We start from the raw sequence: 23,915 nt of genomic DNA, 5'->3' as shown, positions 1-23,915 counted from the left end.
TAAATTACATTTTGTTTAAAAAAAAAAAAAGTGAATATAGTACCGATAAGGCAAATAATAAATAGACCGTTTTATATAGGGTTTATAGTAACATAATATTAAATATTACTAATTAATTATTGTAGTATTATTTTATTATTCAACGCCACACGAGCTAACCTGTAACCGCCTGTAACCCGTGTTTTTCCAACTCGTAACTGGGAGTAGGCCTACATCGATCTAGTACGAGTTCACGGGTGGGAAGTCACGGGTTTGACTGCCGTTCCAGTGCACTTTCACGGGTATAAGGTTGGAAAAACACGCGGCATTAATATCAGCAATTACTTTTTGTTATTGTTCTTTTTATTTAGTTTGTCCTTGATACTTTTTTTTTTTTTTTTAGAGTAATTGCCTCTGCCAAATGGAAATTATTTAAATGGAAATTAATGATTATTTTTAGTTTTCTATGTCTGATTGGTTTGCTGCATTGACTAATATGGCATTATTCTAAAATGTTTAATTCTAAGTTTAATACTGACTAATTAAGAATCAGATCCCAGGTATGTCTGATGTATCAAGCATTTTTTTTAACTGTCACAGACTAGTTTATTATTGTAGTATCATTTTATTATTCAATGCCACAAAAGCACATAAAAGATTATATCAATATTGGCAGAGAACACCATCTGCAATTACGGTGTTTTCCCGTTTTTTGTTTTGTTTTTGTTTTAACACCAAATGAGTAATGACGTCTCGGGTAATTAAGTTAGAGCTAGAGCTCACGTTACCTAGCAACCAGTGTTTGGGACATGGCCATAGACTGTACAAAAAATGGCGGACAAGTACAACGCAGGTAACACTGTTATAGATTAAAAAGGCAAAACTTTTTTTCTCTTTCGGGCTTACGATTTACCTAGTGGCATTTGTACTCTTGCGTGTTGTTTGTTGCTTTGACATTACTACAATTGTCGTCCCCTAAATGGTTAGTGCAACGTTTCGAATATATAACGTTAGCTAACGCTGAGTAAGTTAGCAAAGTAAAAGACCCAGTTGTTAACAGACCTAATCTTGTCCAGTTGCAAAGGGAAAAAATGACAGTAAACGAATACTACAGAAGTAAGTTAGCTAGGATATCTACTCCATTGTTTTGTCATATTTGCTGAAACATAATTTCCTTTTGTCAGAAACTATTATAACAGAAACTCAAAAGAGGATATGTAATGCCTTTGACGTGTTTGACCATGAATCCAACAAGACTGTTGATGTCAGGTAAGTTAACATTTTAAGGTCTATTTCCTTGCTTCCTATCGCACTCTAGAGGTTTACTAATTTCAAATTCAAATGATCAAATTACTTGTTTAACACTGATATTTTTTACTTTAAAAAAGAGAAATAGGCACTATTATCCGCTCACTGGGCTGTTTTCCATCAGAAGCTGAATTGCATGATGTCATTGCTGAGGTCAGTGGCATGTTTTTACAGTGTTAGACATAGGTTCATTTAGATATTGAATCTTGCAAGCTGAATAGATTCGTAGTTATGATTTGTGACTTCTTCCACAGCTAGAAGATGAAGAGCCCACTGGGTTTGTACGCTATGAGAAGTTTCTTCCAACTATGACTAAGATCCTGCTGGAGCGCAAGTAAGACTGCCACTGAGAGTGAAGGATCAGTTATTATCATCTTGAGCTTTCTGCAGAATTACAAATAAATTTGTTAAAATAAACTTTTTAATGCTACTTTTTAATATTTATATGATAATATACCAAAATAATGATCAGGTCTAGCAAATATGTCCCTGCCAAAAAAAAGATGATTTTTAATGCAACTGACAGATTGTTTTCTATGTCTGATTGGTTTGATGTTGTGTCTAATATGTTACAGTTATACTAAAATGTTTTAACCCTTAAACAGGCAAGAGTAGAAAATAATAAGCAACAAATAATTTCATGTCCTTTTTTATATCATCTGGACTTAAGTAAATCATATCCAAAAGAATTTTTGAAAAATTGTATGTATTTTGGATTTTATGAGTTGTGACTCCCAGATCACATTGCCTGTTTAGGGTATAAAAAAAGGACCAAATCTATAATTGTAACTGCCATTGCATGTTTAAAATAATTTTATCCTTTACTTAAACTCATATAATGTTGACATATTATATATCATTGGAAAGTGAACTTACAAACTCAAGATTCAGCCTGTAAAAACCGTTTTGAAATCGGACCTTGCGTTACCAGAAATGGTAAAAAAAAAATGTTGGTAAAAATGGTAAAAAATTTTGGATTTAGGTCAGGCTGACTAATTGATCACAGATAACTTGAAGCAAATCATGTGACCAGCATACTCAAGGCTGTATCAGTTTAACCTGTACATTTTATAATTTGTAAAAAAATAAATAATAAATACCTCAGAATACAAAGATTGTTACAAAAATGAATACAAAGTTAATCCCTTTTTTATACCCAAAAGTGGCAATGTGACTCAGGTGTAACATATATTTCAAAACGTGCTAAATAACAATATGAACAACATTTTTATAAATTTTCTTTTTCAGCACCTTAAGACAATGTTCATAATTAATGTTAGCAGTGTTAGTATTATTTTTTCAAAAGAAAAGTAAGTTTAATATATATTTACTTATCTCAAAATCTGAATGTCCTGCACCACTGGCAGCCATGTTGGATTTAGGTCAGGCTGACTAATTAATCACAATTTTTTTTTAACAAATCATGTGACCAGCATACAGAAGACAGACCAGGCTGTGATAAATGATAAAAGGATTTGATGAAAAAATCATTCTTACGCCCCTAAAAAAGACGACAAAAACTCTGTTACTCCCAGATCACATTGCCAGTTTTAGGGTTAAGTTATACTTATGCTTATATGTTGTTACAGACAGTGTAGTTCCCTTTCAAGGCGGTAATTAAACATTACGTCAGCTGTGACGTATATGGGAACTCTTCCCTTCTCTACTTTCGCTGAAATCTTATGGGCTAACGCCAGCTGAGGACAGCTGGCCAATTGACGCGAAGCATGCAAATACTGACAGGTTCACGGGCAGTACTCGAAGACGAGTTCGACGCTGTCAGCTTCGCGGACGATAGCTTTACAGCCCAAAAGGCAGGCAAGGCCTATGCATCTGCGGGGGAGGCAACTTCTGCTCTTCACGCCATGGCAATCATGCACGTGTTCCAGGCAAAACTGCTACAATCCCTGGACGGCGGCGCAGCTGACGCGGAAGTCATCAGGGATCTGCGCGCGGCAACGGATCTCGCGCTGATGGCTACTAAGCGCTCTGCACAAGCCATCAGCCGTTCCATGGGGTTCATGGTCTTCCTTAACAGGCACCTATGGCTAACCCTAGCTGACCTGAAGGACGCGGACCGCAAGACGCTCCTAAACGCTCCAGTCACTCCCTCTGGCCTCTTTGGTGATGCTGTGGAGTCGGTAAAGGAGTGTTTTTCCGAGATGCAAAAGCACGCCAAGGTGATGAGTCACGTGATGACCCGTCGCTCACTCCAGTCATCTGCGAGGTCCCGCTATTCTTCGGCACCTCGCCAGGCTCAAGGACCGGCTAGACAGCCCGCCGTGGCGCCCCGCACCGAACTGGACGCTCGTTTCGGCCGAAACAAGCAGTGGTCGGGGCCTGGGAGGACACATCAGAGTCAGAGAAGAAGCTCGCGCCACGAGAGAGTCAGCGCGCCATCCTCGGCTACCAAGCCATCTTCCTGACGGAGCGATTAAGAGGAAGAGAGAGCGCGCTAGAGTCCCCGCCCCCAAGCTCCATGTTCTAATGCATCATGTCCCCCATGTTCCTACAGGCGACAATTGCTATGTGTTTTTAAATGCTGTTTGTGTTAGTTCACAAAAAGAGCTTTTTCTTCCTCTTGCACCCAACACTGTCATTCGCCCTGCCTCAGAGCAGCGCAGAGCCACAACCCTTGATTATAATGTCCTCTCGATGAGTGCGAGAGTGCCAACACCACACAATGCCCGCCGCGAGCCGCCCTCCCGCCAGTGCTTCTAGCCTCGTGGGGGCGGGGCTCCAGTCAAAACGCTAGCGCGTCCGCTGTGTCACTTCCTGGACATGTGGAGGGCTATCCCGGCGTTTCACCGTGGTTACTGGGAATAATTCAGCATGGATATTCTCTCCAGTTCAAACGCAGACTTCCCCGCTTCAATGGTGTGGTCCCGTCACTGACTTTGCCCCAAAACGTTCCCGTTCTGAGACAGGAAGTTCTCAGTCTGCTCGAGAAAGGAGCTATAGAGCGTGTCCCTCCGAGCGAGCAGGAGAGCGGATTCTACAGCCGCTACTTCGTGGTACCAAAGAAGGATGGAGGACTCCGTCCAATTCTGGACCTGAGACTCATCAACCGTGCACTTCACAAGCGCGCGTTCAGAATGACAACACTGAAACAGATCTGGCCTCAGGCCTGTGGTCGGAGTCACAGAGAGGGTGGCACATAAACCATTTGGAATTGGAAGCAGTGTCCTTAGCCCTGGAAGCCTTTCGGTCAAAATTGGAGCCGCAACATGTACTGATTCAAACCGGCAACACGTCTGTGGTCTCGTACATAAATAGCCAGGGCGGCATGCGCTCCAGAGCTCTGTTTAAACAGGCAGCGAGTCTCCTGTTGTGGGCGGACCGACACTTTCTCTCCATAAGAGCGGCGCACATCCCCGGTATCCTGAACCGTGGAGCGGACATGCTTTTGAGGAAAGGGATTCCTCAAGGACAGTGGAGGCTTCACCCCGGATCGGTTCAAATGATTTGGGATCGATTCGGGAGGGCGGAAGTGGATCTGTTTGCCACAAACGAGAACACGCACTGTCAGACGTTCTTCTCGCTATCTCACTCCCCGCTGATGGGAGATGCTCTGACGCCTTGTTGGCTGGAAGCCAGGCTTTACGCGTTCCCTCCGGTGAAGATTCTGCCTATGGTGTTGTGCAAAATCAGGGAGGAGAGAGCGTCAGTGATCCTCGTGGCCCTGAACTGGCCGAATCAGCCCTGGTTCGCGGACTTGAGAGAGTTAATGGTGGCTCCCCCATGGCAAATCCCCCTCAGGAAGGATCTGCTGTCTCAGGCGAACGGCACGATATGGCACCCCAGCCCGAGCTGTGGAACCTTCATGTGTGGCCGCTGCGGGGACCCTAAATGAGCAGGACGCTCTGCATTCACGAGTGCTGAGCACGCGCGCCTTCTACCAGGCATCTCCTACGCTCTGAAGTGGAGAGTTTTCACAAAATGGTGCCAGGACATTGATATTGACCCGGGGACCTGTTCCGTGTCAGATGTTTTGCACTTTCTACAGCACAGAATGGATTGCGGGAGTTTGCCATCCACGCTGAAGGTATATGTTGGCGCTATTGCTGCTTTTCATTCCCCGGTTGACGGGCAATCGATCGGTAAGCACGCTCTGGTAATCAGATTTCTCAGGGGAGCGAGAAGATTGTGTCCTTCATGGCCGCCCTCCGTGCCGCCGTGGGATCTGGCTCCAGTTTTGAGGGCTCTATCTCTACCACCGTTCGAGCCCCTAGCTTCGATTGCGGTTAAGGAGCTTTCCCTGAAGACGGCCTTGCTTCTTGCTCTCGCATTGGAGAATTACACGCGTTCTCTGTGAACGATGATTGCATCTGTTTCGGACCTGGCGACTGCAATGTCACTCTCCCGCCGAGACCAGGCTACGTTCTGAAGTCACTCAATACACCATTTAGAGAACAGGTTGTTTCCCTGCCCACCTTATCTGCTGAGCCGTCAGCCTCACGTGACGCTCAGAGCGCTGTTTGCCCTGTCAGGACTTTGCGGATGTATGTGGATCGCTTGGCCGCCTTTCGTCAGTCGGACCAGCTGTTTGTGTGCTTTGGTGGATGTAATAAGGGACGTGCGGTTTCAAATCAGAGACTTTCTCACTGGATTGTGGACGCTATTGCATTGGCTTAAGAATGCCTGGGGGAAGTTTGTCCCCTTAACATCAGAGCTCATTCTACGATGGCGATTGCTTCCTCATGGGCCTGGTCCAGAGGTATGTCTATCCAGGATTTATATCTTGCTGCTGGCTGGTCTTCTCAGAACACATTCACCAGGTTTTACAAGCTGGATGTACCCTCTGTAGCGTCACAAGTACGTTCGGTGAGTTGAGTTTTACTCATGTGTTGTGAACTGTTATAGCCAGCTATGCAGTAGTTACCATAGCTGCTAATTCTGTGTTATGGTTAATAAGGTTGATGCAGTTGCCACCACAAACGCCCTCGACTCTGTTTAACTCTCATGCTTGAATGCTTATTATGTTGTGTCTGCCCTGTTCAGTGCAGCCTTCGCTTTCATTGCGTTAAGATATGCACATTTTGTTAGGGTCGGAGCAGATGTCTCATTGGTCTAGTTCCACCTATCAGATGCGAGTACTCTTAGCAACGCGGCTATTGGCTAGAACTGTCTAGCCTACGTGTGGGTGTGATTGACCCCGTTTCAGGGCTTATCTTCACTGCTCTCACGGCGGGATTTAATACAGTTCCCATTTACGTCACAGCTGACGTAATGTTGAGTTTCCACCTTTAAAGGGAACGTCTCCAGTTACTATCGTAACCTCGGTTCCCTGAGAGGCAGGAACGAGACATTATGTTAGCCGCTGTGATTGCTGTTTGCTAGCGTTCAGTCGTGATTCTGACATAATTGTCGCACCCATGCAATTTATACTGCCTGTGAACCTGTCAGTATTTGCAATCTTTCGTGTCAATTGGCCAGCTGTCCCCAGCTGGCGTTAGCCCATAAGATTTCAGCAGAAGTGGAGAAGGGAGGAGTTCCCATATAAGTCACAGCTGACGTAATGTCTCGTTCCCGCCTCTCAGGGAACCGAGGTTACAATAGTAACCGGAGACGTTTTCTTTACAGTAAAGAACAACAGTGACTGACCATTTGTTCATCAACCTTGTTTACAGAAGTACTTTTCCTATTCACTTTACCCCAAAAACTTAAATCAAGTGTTTTAAGCTGTGAAGCAAATATGAACAAATGCATTGAAATTTTTTTATCAAAAAGCTCAGTATTTAGGGCTTGCACAGACTAGTCGAGAGATCGACTACTTCAACCACTAGTCGGCGTTGTCGAAAACAATCGACTACGAGCGTGCATTTACCATAAATTAATTAAAATGGCGAATGTCACCGACAGACACCACACATCAGATGTGTGGAAGTATTTCATCAAGGATGACAAAAATATCGCAATTTGCCAACTCTGTAAGGGGCCGTTCACATATCGCGTGGAACAAGTGCTTGCGTACTGTCGTTGCTATGCAACCATAAACTGCGCTCTCCATGATGACAAGGAAGTATCAGCAAAGGATTTCTAGCCCTTGCATTAGCTTTACTACTAGATAGATTTATGGAGATGAGAAATAAAAACCCGCCTGTACAGTTATGATCCGCTGTTCGGCCGAGCTTTCGATGTTGTTACAGAAAGGCCGAAGCTGATCGGTTGGTTTTTGTCACATGAGCTGTGGTTCGCTTGCAGAATTCTGAAAAGTTGAGATGTTTTCATCTCGTCATCGTCGCGGCATTGGCGTGCCTGGAAAAAACAAGCACCACATGCGCGTCGCTTACATTATGAGTGCACTTGCCGCGCAAAAAACGCGATATGTAAACCCCTAAAAGCGGACATTGCGTCTGAAATGAAAGACAAGGATTTATTTATTTGGCTTTACTCGGTTACATGAAAATTAAAATATGTACTGTCATAATTATAATGTTTTTTTGTAATTGTTGCATTAGGCTATGAATTTATATAATTTATTGATAAGAACTATTTCATGTCTTTTCATTTACAGTAGCATGAATCACGAGTAGTCGAGTAACTCGAGTATTGTTAAGAAATTGACTAGCAGAAGTCAGTTGTTGTGCAACCCCATTTTAGCTCTGCTTCCTCTTTATAGAGGGTTTGCACCTACGTCACAGTTTGGTCAGTTACCTGGATGCACGACCATATTGGAGATACTTGGATGTAAACAACAGCATGGATTGCACTGTTTATGTACTACTGAACACATTGTTACACTTATTTATGATGTCTAAACCACGAAAAAAATACGTGGAAGCTGCTAAATCATATAGAGAAGGACTTAGTAAGCAGGAAAGAGCGTGCAATTTTGACAAACTAAAGTTAATATGTGGTAAAGATCCGGAAAAGCTAGCTTCTTAGTCGTGGACTGTCGACCCGACAATTCTTCCTTATATTTCTTATCCCGACATAGATTGTCAGTCCAAATCCGATTTTTGTTCATATCATATCCGATTGAAATCTGATCAGAATTAGCTAACATGATCGGATTTCATGTGGTTTATGTGACTTTCTCATGCCATATAAAATGTAAACGTCAGACGTTGTTATAGGAAACATGGTGAAAGTCGCTGCCGAAACAAGGCTGTGCTGTTGCAAAGTGCCAGACTAGCAGAAAAGTATTATTTTTGAAACATATTTTGAGACAAGAGCGCGGAAAAAAGGCTGTGCATACCAGCGTCCTACAGTTCTGCAGCAGGCTCAAGACGCAGAAGTCCAGCGCGGCGGCTACACATTTCCATGTTATAAAATTTAAATAAGACAACATCTCTATTGCAAATGCAAACCCCTCCATCAACGCAACGTCATTGCCAAAGAAACCAATGCAGATATTCCAGAAAACGAAAGAGCTGCATGGACACACAAATTGGATTTGAACAGTTGCGATACACAGTGTGGACATCATTTTAGATCAGATTCCAATCGGATACAAAAATAATCGGATTGAACTACTTTACGTCAACATTTTAGCCGTAGTCATCGCTTCATTTACACATGTGGTTGATGAGCTGATGCTATGCCTCTCTCAACCACAAACGCCTTCTTTCATCAGTTTTTTGCACTCTTCTCTTTAACTTTTGGCAGTCTATAGAACTCCAAATGTTTTTTCCCGGTGCGACCGATTAGTACAGCCCAAAACACGACCATTTTTCAGCAGCAATAATCAGCCAAATTTGCGAGTCCATTCAGTTCAGCGGCATTGTTTACGTTCAGTGCTGCCAATATGGCCGACTTCCGGATTGATGACGTGTTGTGAAAACCCTTTATTGCAGGTTCCGTCCTATTCCAGAAGACCTGCTCCTCCAGGCCTTTGAGGTATCTCATTCTCTGCCACTTTAACATTTTGTTATTGTTGTTTTGTTGTTTGAATTCACCTTGGTCACACTGCAGAAAAAGAAAAAAACTACAGTGAAATTCTCAGCAATTCTATGGAAGCTTGTTTCCACCACTTAATAAAAAATAAAAAAGGTAATTGCGCAATTACGAAAAAAGTGAGAATTGAATTATATAAACTTGCAATTATTACTTTTTTATCAGAATTGCGTGAAATGAAGTCGCAATTATGTGTTATAATGTCAGAATTGTGAGATATGAAGTCAGTCTTTTTTATATCTCACAACTGTGAGAAAAGAAGTCAGAAGTGTGAGATATAAATTCGAACTTGGAAGAAAAAAAGTCAGAATTGTGAGATAAAAAGTTGCAATTGTGAGGGAAACAAGATAAAAAAGTAGCAATTATCTTTTTACATTTTCTTTTTAATTCTGTGGTGGAAACTAGCTTCCATCAATTTCAAAATACATTTCGAATTGGATACATAAAGATGGAGACCTTCGACTAATGGATTTATTTAAATGGAGGGTGCTGCTGTCTCTTTTTAAAGGTTTTAGACCAACAGAAAAAAGGACACTTGGAACCAGTGGAACTGACCAAATATTTAACACAAGAAGGTATAGTATGTCCAATGAGACTATTCAAAATAGTGGTTTGGGATTTTAGGATAGGCTTCTGATATTTTGAAATCAATGTGCAATGTTACAATTGAACAATTGTACCGTGTCCCAATTCAGAGGCTGCATCTTTCAAAGGCTGCATACTGCATTCGAAAAAGAAGGAGGATCCTTCGTGGCACAGTTTATCCCAAGATTCATTGCGCGCCGGTGATGACTGGATTTTGGTTTTGTTTTGTTTTTGAGAGAGAGAGAGAGAGAGAGAGAGAGAGAGAGAAAATGCTGAATTACACTTTTAAATATAAGTATTGGGTTTCAATTTGCTTGAATATCTAATGATACAAATTAAAAAAAAAAAACTATAAAGCGGTTCAAATGTTGACATACTGTATCTTACTAAGATGCGATTTTATAGATCATTTGTACCCTTTACTATGTACATAAATGGACCAAGTTGATTTAGACAGGTTCTGAACTAGGGTTGGGTATTGGTTGGGTTTTATCCGATACCAGTACCTACTCGGTATTTTTCAAACGGTTCCGGTGCTTAAACGGTTCTTAAACCGGTACTTAAGAAAATGAAACCGCACACACTTTATCAAAAAAATAATACCTGTGTGTGTTTTCTGGAAAAGATTTTCTGATTTCTGATTAAATTAAAAATTGTGCCGTTTAAAAGGCTACTGATGTAGCCGAAAACACTTAAGTTAAGATCAAAATTTTGTCTTCTCATATTATTTATATATATTATATATATATATTATATTACGTATTATACTTTATAGACTTTTACAAAACAGAGAAATATCTGACACTGAGCAGAAATATTTAACACACATAGTATAGTCTCATATAAATATACTTGATACTACTTCATACTTGATATGCAAGATTTGCAGTTGGCATTAAAATACTAGACTTACCCTAAGAGGAACACTGCAGCTGAACTTGAACTTTAGTCAAGAGTGTCAGAGGTTTTGGGTTCTAATCCGCATTCGTAGTTTTTTGTTTGTTGTTGTTTTTTTAAACCGATTATGCTCATCAGTGGTTGTATATCAAGCAGGGACACTTTGTGTGCATTATATTTTGTGATTTCACCAGAACGAATAGATATGAGGCGCCGTCTAGGGCTTAAATCGAACTTCATTCACGCACACATAAAACGCTTGCATACACATATACTAAGTAGTCACACATACATGTATACTGCTGAATGCTCCAACTATATGAAATGCACAATGTCACATCTAAAGTCGCTCACGCACACACACATAAACTCTACACACACGAGACGCGCGGAACTCTCCGCGCACATACTCATCTGAGACGCGAGCGCGAGCACACACACACACACACACACACACAAACTCGCGCACATACTCATCTGAGACACGAGCACACACACACACACACACACCAATGTTGTTTTCGTCAACGATGACGATAACGAAATGATTTCGTTGACGCACCTTTTTTTTATGACTAGCTAAAAATGGCTCTAAGGTGACTAAAACATGACGAGACGTTTTCGAGTTTTCGTTGACGAGACGAGACGGAACGGAAATGATTATAAGTCTGACGTTCACAATGCATGTCATTTCTGCCTAATTTGCGTGAAACCTGTCTGTTTTGAGCTAAAAAAAAAAAAAGTATCAGCAATGCTGCAGCTTCCTATCTTTGTTTTGGGTACGCCCACCACCCGGCTGCCTATGCCGCGCACCAGATTCCACACAACAACAACACACCTGCGGCTGCGGCTAGTCACGAGTCGCCACACATCTTCGATATGAGGCGCCGGACTGGACAAAAGCGAAACGAACTGCGCGAGCGAGCGACAGTGCGCGAGAGAGACCGAGTGTGTCTGCGCGCGAGAGAGACCGAGTGTACGCGAGAGAGACCGAGTGTGTCCGAGCATTAGTTTAGTGGGCTAATTGGTACAAAGTAATATATAATTATTATATAACTTAGATTATAACATAAATTATTATTTAACTAATTATATAAAAAAGCCACAATTGCCAAAGTAAGAATGTTTTTATTCCTGGCTTTTTTTGAGTAAAACAGTGATTCCACTGTTACCACTTTATCTGTGTGTAATGTTGTAGTAGCTCAAAGTTTTTTGCTGTTTAAACTGTAAACCATTCCTTTATTACTGTGATTACTGGTGAAAATAGCCAATGTGCTGAAATTTTAGAAGAGCATCAATTCATGGAAAAAATATATCTTGAAATATGGGGATAAAAGGTTTCTGCCCAATGCGACAATGAAGTACAGCTTGGCAGCACTGCATCTCCATCAATGAGAAAGTCTAGTTTATTATGCAAAGGTTTTAAGGTTAACTGTTGTTTTATGAATTGCAACACTTGCTACAGTACAACCTGTCAAACCTAAGCCCATTTCCAATACTTTTTAACCTAAATTAATTTGTTAAAGACTCTTTTTTTTGTTTGTTTTTTACAAAAATTGACTAAAACTTGACTAAAACCTTTTTGCGTTTTCGTCGACTAAAACTTGACTAAAACTATGAAGTTTGTAAGTGACTAAAATGTGACTAAAACTAAAAAGCATTTTCGTCCAAAAGACTAAGACTAAAACTAAAAGGGCTGCCAAAAACAACACTGACACACACAAACTCGCGCACATACTCATCTGAGACGCGAGCACACACACACACACACAAACTCGCGCACATACTCATCTGAGACGCGAGCACACACACACACACACACACACACAAAAACTCGCGCACGTACTCATCTGAGACGCGGGCACGCACACACAAACTCTCCGCACACATGCTCATATAGACGACGCCTCATAAATAGATCGATCTCTGCAACGTATTGAAGCGCGCGTCCGAGTGAAGAAAGTGCGGTGTGCGCGAGCCACAAGAGAAAACGTGATCATTTAATGTTGTTTAGATATTTTGTCATTGGATCATTCGTGCCGCGAGATGTTTTATAGGGGGCGGTGAAAAAAGTCAGGCACCGAAATCAGGCACCGAAAGTTGCGTTCTTATTCGGTCTCGATACTACCGTTTACGTCGGAACCGGTTCTCTATTGGAACCGGGTTTCGGTACCCAACCCTATACTGAACCCTGTTTTGTTTTTAGACAGTTAAATGTACTATTTATTTTTTGTATAAATCCAGTATAAATGTTACTGCCGCTCATCAATGGCAGCTGTTACAGTTGCTAGGCCTTCTGTCGGAGCCGTAGCCTTGTGGACAACAGCGCTTCGGGCGACCTGAGTTCTAGTCCCTGTTCCTGGTCCTTTCTCCTCCCCTATCGCTTCCTGTCTTTCCTTGACTATCCTGTCCAATAAAGGTAAAAATGCCGAAAAATATAACTTATTGAAATAGTTGGTAGGCCTTCGAAGGATGCAGCCTCTGAATTGGGACACAGCTAAGGAATCCACAACACAAGGAAGTTTTCAATTAACAAAATTAATTATTTCTGTTTTGAAGGAGAGCCCTTCACAGAAGAAGAGATGGATGAAATGCTGTCTGCAGCTGTTGATCCTGATAAAAATTTAATTCTCTACAAGGACTTTGTGAGCATGATGACTCTCTATGATGGCTGACGTATTTGATGATGTATAATTCAAATAAATGAGAATTGTCACGTCAACATTTTTTTTATAAGATTCCTGAAAGAACCATGCTTTGAAAGTGCTACATAGGACCTTAATGATGGTGTAATGAATAACCTTTTTTATAATAGTTTATTTTCATTGATATTTAGTATTATTAATAATATTTTTTTAACTTTTTATTTATGTAATGAAGACCAAGTTCCAGTGAAATATCTTCACAATCCTCTATTATGTCTTTACGTCCATCATTATGTGTGTGTTTTGAGTGGCAGTTTCTCTCTGCAGACGATGGGGATAGCATTTGAAATACACAAAGTTTAGAGTTACATTGTGTCTCTTCCAGTTGTTTATGTGAAAACAATTATGTTTATGAAGGCCAAAATTTGTTTATTCGTTTTTTTGCGACTTGTTAATGCATAAAGTAATAATAAATAAAAAAATCTAACAAACAATTAAATATCTTTGTTACTTAGTGGAGAAGAGGAGATAAGTATCCTTAGCAGAACAGAGCTGGTCACACTTACAGGTTCTGTTAAACTAAAAAGAGAAAAATACATGATTGGTGGGAAACAAGTTACAAATTGAAAGTTAAAATGTATAGACATTTAAAGAAAGAAATAATTTATGTGTTGAGAGTCTAAGCAATTGAATGGCTGAGCTCCAGAAAATCAGTAGTGAGGTGGCTCTGACAGTTACAGATTTGAAAAACAAAAAGCCGGGAATAAAGAACCCCAAACTCTAACAAAAAGAACCACTTATGCATATAAAGGGTTCTTCTGAATCTGGACGATACGGTTCTATCACTACGTTACTACTTTTTTAGTCTACTGTAAAAATTGGGTTGTGGTTAGTCTTGCAATGTAAAATAAATGTATAATATAAAAAAATATATATATTTATTTATAACATATACCATTTAAAACAGGGCTTTGTGTTGGAATAAATGAATAAAGTTTTCATATATCAAAGAGAGATAAGCTACTATTCTTCTTTTAAGTATGGTCTTCGGGGTCTTTTTGAATTTTGATTTTTTTTTTAAATGTTTCTCTTTTCCAGGTTTGATTCTAATCATAATGTAACATTATTGAAAAAAAAAGATTTTCTTTCTGTACAAAAAATGCTAAACTTTGACAGAAAATACATTTTATTGTTGTGATTTCATAATATTTAGATATGAATCCAACTGGGAAAACTTGTGAAAAGATATCTTTTAGTTAGTCAAATAGCATATATTTGAGCTCTATAGCCATCTAGTGGCTAAAATGATACTTTTTTTACTTTTAAAAGTGCATTTTCCAAAAGATGGGCAAAAATGTTACACTAAACCATGTCAAATTATCCATGTTATCCCCATAAATGAAATTTAGAAATTTGGATCTTTTATAAAGTGAATTTTACATAAAAAGCTGTTTTTGTATAAAAATCTATTTAAAATGTTCTTTTTAATTTATATAAATTTAAAATATATCATAAATCGTCCAAAAACTGCACATATGTGTAATAAAAACATTAATAAACAGAGTAAAATTACATTTTTTTAAATAAAAACTACAAATTACATGTGTTGCCTGTGGTCTCTGGAGACCCCAAGATCATGAGTGTATACCCCTAAACAAAGACCACACAATGGTTAAATGGCTTACTCTAATACTCGATTTAAAGCAGCAGACCCAAATGGACAACCATGGCAAAAGAAGCAGGTGACTGACCTTTGCAGGAAAATCTGTGAAGGCACAGACACCGATGGGATGCCTGTGGCAAGACTTGATGGGAGCACTGGTATTGAGGAGGCAGAGACTGACAGGACTGGAGCATCCATAGTGGAAACCTCCAGCTGTAGCATCAAGGTGGTCGAGAAGGGAGCTCTGACATTGTGGAGGTGGAGACAGACAACTCTGGCATCTGGACAGTTGTGGCAGGAACCTCAGGAATGGAGTGGCCATGATGGGAAAAACAAAAAGGTGCAACCAAAGGTGCATACAGTATGTACATATCCCTCCGGGAGCAGTACCGCCAGACGCAAATACTGCTCCCTCAAACCAAGGTGCAAGACGCTACGCTACACAAGGCTTGCTCACCCCGCAAGACGCAAAGGTGAGAGGAGGGATGGAAGCGCCTCCCATTGCAGCCCGCAAGACGCTAAGCTACACGAGAGACGCCAACTGGAGTGGCCTTATGCAACGACCTGAAAAAGAGAACAGATTTGACTAGGCAATAAATAAACTATTTTTTTAGCCGGTCTTAGGTTACCTTAAACCAGTTGTGTCGACTTGGTTTTTCCCGCCAGAGAGCCCTGAGCAGACAACAGCATTCTGTGCAGGAAGATGAGAGGGATGTCTGATTATTACCTTAAACTTTAAATCTACTATATTTGATCATGTTACGATGTTTTCTATGGTTGTGAATGATTAATTCTAGATCTCACCTCTTGACAGGCCGGGTTTGCATTAGTGCATAACTCATCACTGGAGTAAAAGTGCCAAACTGCAGCTTTGCGTGACAAAACCAGAGTATGACCTGTACGCCGAACTCCTCAGCATGTCCCCACATCGGAAGTCAATCAGCTTGACTTCGGATGTCTCGCTGTTAATAAGTAGGTTATCCAGTTTAATGTCACGGTTGTAGTATATAGTGCCGCGCACATATACTAAGGTTAAATAGTGCCCGCTTAGAGGCGGAGGGATTGATATATGTGTTGTGGTTGTTGGAGCTTGTTGTCAGCGCAGCTGCTGTGATTAAATGCAAACAACTTACCTGTTGTCATCCTTCCACTCGCCACGATGCACGTTATAAAAGGTTATTAAAAGAAACTACTACATGGTGTCAGAAGCTGGTCCAGTGCGCCGATAAAAAAAATAAAAACATTTTTTTTTTTTTTTTGCCCAAGTTAGACACGGACTTTTACTAAGGGCTAAGCTAGCTTCAGCGAGCAGGCAGCTACGCTCGAGAGCGGGGAAGAGATGGAACAGTTCAAACTACCGTCCCCGCTGGTGCTAACAGGCAATATAAGCGAAAACTGGAGAAGATGGGAACAACGCTTTCAAATATACATGACTGCAAGTGGTGCTGATGGAAAGGAAGCTAAAGTACAGGTAGCTATCTTACTGCATGCACTCGGAGAAGATGCTCTCGAGGTATACAACACACTAGACGTTGTACAAGCAGATGAAGCAGAGCTAACAGTGGATGATATTTTATATGCATTTAAAGCATATTGCCAGCCAAAGAAAAACACAGTGTTTGAAAGACATCAGTTTTGGGCTCATCCCATGTCAGAGTCAGTCACCATTGAGAAATATGTGACTGAGTTGAGACAGAAAAGCAAAGACTGTGAATTTGGTGCATCAGAAAATGACATGATCAGAGACAAGATTGTGTTCAGTTTGAATGATCCACGGCTCAAGGAAAGGCTGTTAAGAGAGTCAGATCTCACGCTGGAGAGGGCGATCGACATCTGCAGAGCAGCGGAGACTGCCAAAGCACAAATACAAGCAATGAGTACTACAACACAAGAGAGAGCAATACATGCAGTGAACAAGACCAAAGGTAAAGACAACCAACAATGGAAACAGGGACGAAAACTACAAGTCCAGAGTGACAGCAGGAAAATAAAGGATCAAGTGTGCAGGAAATGTGGAAAGTCACATCAACCAAGGCTTTGCCCAGCATTTGGAGTCTCGTGCCGAAAGTGTGGTAAGCTCAATCATTACGCAAAGATGTGTGAGACTACAAAAGCAACACATAAGATGAAAATGCATGATTTGAGCTCAGAAATAGACACACTTTTCATTGGGACAGTGAATATTGACCAAATAAGCACTAAAAGAGACAATTCATGGTATGCAGACATAGATGCTGGAGACATGTCTGTTAAGTTTAAGTTAGACACAGGAGCAGAAACAAATGTACTACCGCAGGCTGTGTACAAAACACTGAAGAGAAAAGCCAGGCGTGAAAAACGAATAAACTTGCAACTAAAACCGACAAAGACTGTGTTGGTGGCGTACGGTGGTGTTAAGCTGAAACCAGAAGGGACAATCTCACTGGAGTGCTCCAATGCCAAAACCAAATCCAACCTGCTGTTCTATGTGTCAAACCACTCAGACACAGCTATCCTAGGCAAGGATGCATGTGAAGCGTTAGGTCTGATAAAGAGGATGGACATTGACACGCTCGAAGTCAAGTTCCCAACTACAAAAGAGGAGCTGCTAAAACAACATGCGAGTGTCTTTGAAGGACTTGGTGAGTTCTCAGGTGAACATCACATCCACATTGACCCTACAGTCACTCCTGTCATACATGGCTGCAGGAAAATACCACTGGCAGTTATGGACAGACTGAGAGACACGCTTGATGACCTGCTAAAAGCAGACGTTGTTGAACAAGTGACTGAGCCAACGACATGGGTCAATAGCCTTGTAGTCACAGAAAAGAAAGACAAGAAGAAGCTGAGGGTTTGCCTAGACCCTACTGACTTAAATAAAGCTATTTTGAGACAGCATTACTCTATTCCCACAGCAGATGAGGTGTTATGTAAACTAGCTGGTAAGAAAATCTTCACAGTGCTGGATGAGAAAGACGGCTATTGGCAAATAAAGCTGGACAAGGAGTCGTCGCTACTGTGCACTTTCAACACGCCATGGGGGCGCTATAGGTTTAAGCGCCTACCATTTGGAATCAAGTCGGCGAGTGAAGTTTTTCAGCAACGCAACTGCGAGACATTTGGGGACATCACGGGTGTTCACATAATTGCTGATGACATGATTATCGCTGCATCCACAGAAAAGGAACACGACGAAATACTGCAAAAAGTGATGACTAGAGCAAAGGAGGCTAACGTCAAATTCAATAAAGAGAAGATCCAATACAAGGTGAACAGTGTTAAATACATGGGTCATGTTGTGACCTCAGAGGGTGTTAAAGTAGACGATGCAAAAGTTAAGGCAATAGTTGACATGCCATCACCCACAGACAGACCGGCTCTGCAACGAATGCTTGGGATGATCAAGTATCTCTCACAGTACATACCTGGAGAAGCCACAGCCACAGCGCCACTGAGACAGCTGCTGAGAAAGGACAGTGCTTGGCAATGGCAACACGAACATGAGGAAGCTGTAAAGAGTCTAAAAAATGCGCTTGTAACAGCCCCTGTTCTCAAATTCTTTGACCCAAAGAAAGCTGTCGTGATACAAGCAGATGCATCCAAGGACGGTTTAGGCGCATGTCTAATGCAAGATGGACATCCCATCGCCTATGCATCCAGAGCTCTAACTGACACAGAGAAAAACTATGCACAGATAGAGAAGGAGCTTCTGGCTATCGTGTTTTCAGTGAAGCGCTTTCACCAGTACGCCTATGGAGTCAAGGTTAATGTGCAGTCGGATCACAAACCTTTGGAAACGATCCTGAGAAAGCCACTGGGAACAGCTCCGTCCAGACTACAGCGGATGCTACTTCAGCTGCAACGCTACGACCTGAATGTAATCTACACGCCAGGTAAAGAGTTACTGATCGCAGACACACTCTCACGAGCAACTACACATGAGCAACAGAGTCAATGTGACATTTTTGACGAAAAAGTGATCTATGCTCTTGAGCCAACAGAGGCCCTAAGCCCAGAGACCCTGGTACAGTTAAAGTTTGAGACACAAAACGACGTCATATTGCAAACGTTGCTGGACATTCACAGGCAGGGCTGGCCACATCACAGAAAACAAGTCGACAAAAAGGTGATACATTACTGGCCTATTAGGCACTCTGTGTCAATAAGAGAAGGAATAATGTTTGCAGGAGACAGAATTATTCTACCAAGTAAAATGAGGTCAGACATGTTACAGAGGCTGCATGTGGCACACCAAGGCATGCAGCGCACCAAAGCTCTGGCCAGAGTACACTGGTATTGGCCAGGTATGACAAGAGACATTGAAAAAATGGTTGAGGAATGTGCAACTTGCCAGCAGTTCCAACCTCGCCACCAGAGGGAGCCGATGATCTCTCATGAAATCCCAGAGCTTCCTTGGCTGAAAGTAGGAGCTGACATATTTGAAATCAGTGGTCAGTCATTTCTTCTGGTTGTAGATTATTTCTCCAAATACCCGGAAGTACTAAACATAAGAGACAAGACAGCACACACAGTCATTAACAAGATTAAATCGGTATTTGCCAGAGTGGGAATACCTAAAGAGATTGTGTGCGACCATGTGCCTTTTGCAAGCCAAGAAATGAGAAAGTTTGCCACAGCATGGGGAATTAAGCTCACTCACTCCAGCCCAGGCTATGCGCAGTCAAATGGCCTGGCCGAGAGAACAGTGAAGACTGTTAAGTACCTGTTAAAGAAGGCCAAACAAACCAACACTGACCCATTTCTGGCACTTCTAACTCTCAGGAACACACCTGTCACAGGTATGGGCTATTCTCCAGCACAACTGCTTATGGGCAGGGTCCTGAGAAGCACTTTACCCAGCTCAAGCACAGTGCTGCAACCTGCAGTACCAACTAATGCACATTCTACTCTTCAGGACCTCCAGCGAAGACAGCGTGCTTATTACAACAGAGGCACAAAGAAACTTCCGGTGCTGCCGCTTGGTGGGACTGTTCACATGCAAACTGAACGAGGATGGCGTCCTGCTGTTGTCAAGGCGAAATGCGCTGAACCACGGTCCTATGACATAGTGACATCATCTGGACAGCAGTACAGGCGCAACAGGAGACACCTGAGGAAGACACCCAGTAACATTCAGGTGTATACTGAACCGGACTGTCTCGATGATGAGCAAGACAGCACCCCAGATGCTCCTACCGGTGCTGATGAGACTGCATGTATGGAGCCTTCTCCTCCTCCACAAATGGGTCAAACCAGAAGCGGCCGAGTTATTAGGCCTCCAGTTAGATTCAGAGACTATGTGTTAAGCCAATAAGTGCATACAATATTGGGCTGATGTTGTGTTTATAAAAAAAAAAAAAAGAAAAAAAAGGGAAACAGTAGATCTGCAATGACATGTTCAGTTTAAGTTGAATGTATCCCTGATTGATACACATTGAAATATTGTTTCAGCTAAGCTGCATTTTACATCTTATCTGCTAAAGATAAACTTTTGATTTTGTTTGTTATAAGAAAGGAGGATGTAGTATATAGTGCCGCGCACATATACTAAGGTTAAATAGTGCCCGCTTAGAGGCGGAGGGATTGATATATGTGTTGTGGTTGTTGGAGCTTGTTGTCAGCGCAGCTGCTGTGATTAAATGCAAACAACTTACCTGTTGTCATCCTTCCACTCGCCACGATGCACGTTATAAAAGGTTATTAAAAGAAACTACTACAACGGTAGAGAACTCCGCGAAGGCAGCACACACGTTCGCAGCGTGAACCGCCTGCCTCATGATATGTCGTGCCTTCTCTTCATCGAGTCTTCCACCGTGAGGCCTCATGAACTGTGCCAGACTCTCACAGGGAGAGGGACATTCGAAGACCATAACAAAGTGGTCAGGGTGGTCCTGCCAGTCCAGCAGCCTATGATCTCTGGCACGCTGGGACCTTCATTCGCCAGGAGGGTGAGGACGATCTCTTTTGGAAGGGGGTTTGGATGATCAGGCTAGAATACAAACGTTTTTATCATCATTAGATGGAGGTGGTTTCCCAAGAAGGGATTTGTCATTAAATGTGTCTGTGACTGAAGTAAATTTATATTGTTTATGTAGTGTAATGTACTTACAATTAATACAAATTTCGTGTCCTTGGTCTTCGTGACATATTTCAAAGCCACCTAATGACTTTTTTTAAAAGATATTCTAAGAGGACTTTGAGTAAAAGATGGCGCTAAGACAGAGCAAACATTTGCTGGCTTGATAATGTATTTTGACTTACTTTAAGATCTTTATCCAAACGTCTTCCTTCGTACACCCCACCAAAACCACCTTTCCCATGCTGATCACCAATCAGGAGGACTGATTCACAGGAGGACTGTCTTGTGACGTTTGAAATTTCATATGATTATTCATTTTAATGAACTGATAGAGACTATATTGAATATTTAGAATTTATACTAAAGATCTCATCATGGCATCGATGTGGATTTTGGTATAATATGTACTGATGTGTATTTGATATTGTGTGTGATAGTGTTGATTGTATGGTCAAAGTAGAGATCTAGCTATTTATATTATTAGATAGTCGTGTCATTTACCATCACTACTTCTTCCTGCCCATGCTACCTTCCTCTTCTCTCCCTCATCCTGCAGATGCTTCACCTCTCCCTGACCTGAGCTGCTCTCTGGAGGCTGTTTTTTGGCAGCTCTGAAGAAAGAGGGCAGCCTCCTCCACCACTTCTTCCTCTTTCTTCTCTCCTGCACTCTCCCTGACTCCTTCCTCTCCTCCTCCTCCTCCACTTTCTTCTCCTTCTCTCTCCATTAACCTCATCAACTCCTCCTTAACTTCCTCCTCCTCACCTCCTTCCCCCTCTCCTCCTCCTCTCTCCATCACCCTCCTCTCTTGGCTTCCCTCACCAGCATCAACAGGGGTCTCGCGAGGATTATTGATTCCCGTACAGCCCCATCAATAAAATTTAGTATTGAAAATGTATATTTTAAAAATAAAACATGGATAGAATACAAAACATATTTTACAGAATAGATATAGAATTTTTTTTTTTTTTATAAAAAATATTTTTCTAATCATAGTCACTTGACATAGTCACACATTTTTCTTTCTTTTTTTGCTGAATGGAACCTTTTATTATTAATAGACGTTGCTGCTGTTAATATTTTTGTCTGTTTTAAAATGAAAACAATAAATATATCTAATTTAAAAGACTAATGAAGGCACATGACTCGTTTTGGTAACTTGTTATTTAACGCAGTGACATTCCTACATGTGGCCAAACTTCTGTAGCCGTCAGTGTTTCTCCAGTAGAGGGCGTCTATTTAACATGTAGCCTAATAGACAGACAGTTTATTTTCTCATTGACTTCCATAGTATATTTTTTTCCTACTATGGAAGTCAATGAGAACAGAAACTGTCTGGTTACTGACATTCTTCTAAATATCTTCCTTTCTGTTCAGCAGAAGAAAGAAATTCATACAGGTTTGAAACAACATGAGGGTGAGTATATGATGACAGAATTTTCATTTTAAAGTGGAGTATCCCTTTAAAGGCAGGGTAAAGGGTAGGCGATTGTTTTGTTATGATGGTTAAGTCTCTTCTCATCCCGATCGCAATCACTAAGTGGTCTACATTTATTTATATGTAGCCTATTATAATCTATGGAAGGAAGGACCATAAAATGTTCGTCCAATTTAAGATGACCTACACCGCAGTTTTTGTGAAGGGATGACATATTCTTGCAGAGCAGTAGGCTACTGTTTCAATTTATTAAAAATTAATGGTAATTTACTTATTTCTTACTGTTGAGTCTCTTACGAAGCAGTGTGTTGTAGGAGTGGAGATTCAGAAGGTTTTTAGATGTGAGCAGTAGGTGGCGCTACTTACCCATGCTTACAAAATGTTTCTTCAAATTCTTGCTGAACTAAGAAAACAACTAACTCAATACTGGCCATTTATTTTTCATGCCAATGCAAAACAACATTTGATCAATTAAGAAACACAAATACTGAAAAATGACTTGCAAATGTTTGTTCTTGGTTTCATAGTAAACTTCAGTAGTTCAAATGACATGTTTGCAGTAGGCTATAAGTAATTGAAGATTTTACAATAATTGACCCGGCACGTTTTTCATCACAATATTTTCATTTAGCCTAGTACAAAGTAAAAAAAAAAAAAAAAAAAAAGTAGGCCTAGCCTACAATCAACGTGTTCAAGTTTTAAAAAATGAGTTGATTCTTGTATTAGGCTACATAAAAAAAAGTTGAACATTGCTTAACTTATTCTGATGAGTTAAAGCAATGTAAAAACATATGTTTGTCATAACTTAGGCTATTGATCATATTATTTTTACAAAGTAATTATAGAAAATAATATTATACCAATTTGTACTGATGTATGAACTATTTCTATATATATATCGTTAACAGTGTGCTCTAAAGCAGTTTTTTTTTTTTTTTTTTTTTTGTCATTCATTGTATTGATTGCATCTGCATTTTAAACTTTATAAAAGTCTTGAACCACCATTACAGTGTATGTTTTTTTATTCGTTTTTTTGCACACAAGTTTAAATACGTTTCAACCGCGTTTTCAAACAGCGTTTTTAAATAACCACAGAAGTTAGATTAGGCTACAAGTCATGATGCGGTAAATATGTCCACGCGCAATGCGCGTTCACCTGATGAAGTAACCATGACAACTGTTCGCTGCTTGGGCACTTTCGGTTAAGATCGGTGTTGGACATGCATCAACAAAAAGACAAGTGTTGTCATTATTTATTTATGTCTAAAATACATTTTCACGTATGAACCACAAAAATATAGTTCGTGTTTAGTTTAATAAAACAAAAAATGTTGCGCGAGCAGAACAGCTCTGTTTAAAATTTCTTTTAAATAAAATAAAAAACCGACCCTCTAAAAGGCATTCAGTAATTAAACTAAAATTGACTCCATAATTAATATTTT

General features: G+C 40.8%; 1 protein-coding gene across 1 annotated transcript; it reads left to right on the top strand.

The window, feature by feature from the left end:
* Positions 1-749: 749 nt before the first annotated feature.
* Positions 750-14,319, top strand: drc8 (dynein regulatory complex subunit 8). Its single transcript, XM_082142386.1, has 7 exons — positions 750-832; positions 1,164-1,248; positions 1,368-1,440; positions 1,542-1,621; positions 9,087-9,129; positions 9,695-9,761; positions 13,228-14,319. The coding sequence occupies exons 1-7, from the start codon at positions 811-813 to the stop codon at positions 13,341-13,343; spliced, it is 486 nt and encodes a 161-aa protein (XP_081998512.1). The 5' UTR covers positions 750-810; the 3' UTR covers positions 13,344-14,319.
* Positions 14,320-23,915: the final 9,596 nt, after the last annotated feature.

Source organism: Leuciscus leuciscus (assembly GCF_965113295.1).
Source record: "Leuciscus leuciscus genome assembly, chromosome: 17".
NCBI classification, from domain to species: domain Eukaryota; kingdom Metazoa; phylum Chordata; class Actinopteri; order Cypriniformes; family Leuciscidae; genus Leuciscus; species Leuciscus leuciscus.
The sequence above is the reverse complement of the archived record's forward strand: the minus strand, read 5'-3'. Positions and strand labels throughout refer to the sequence as shown.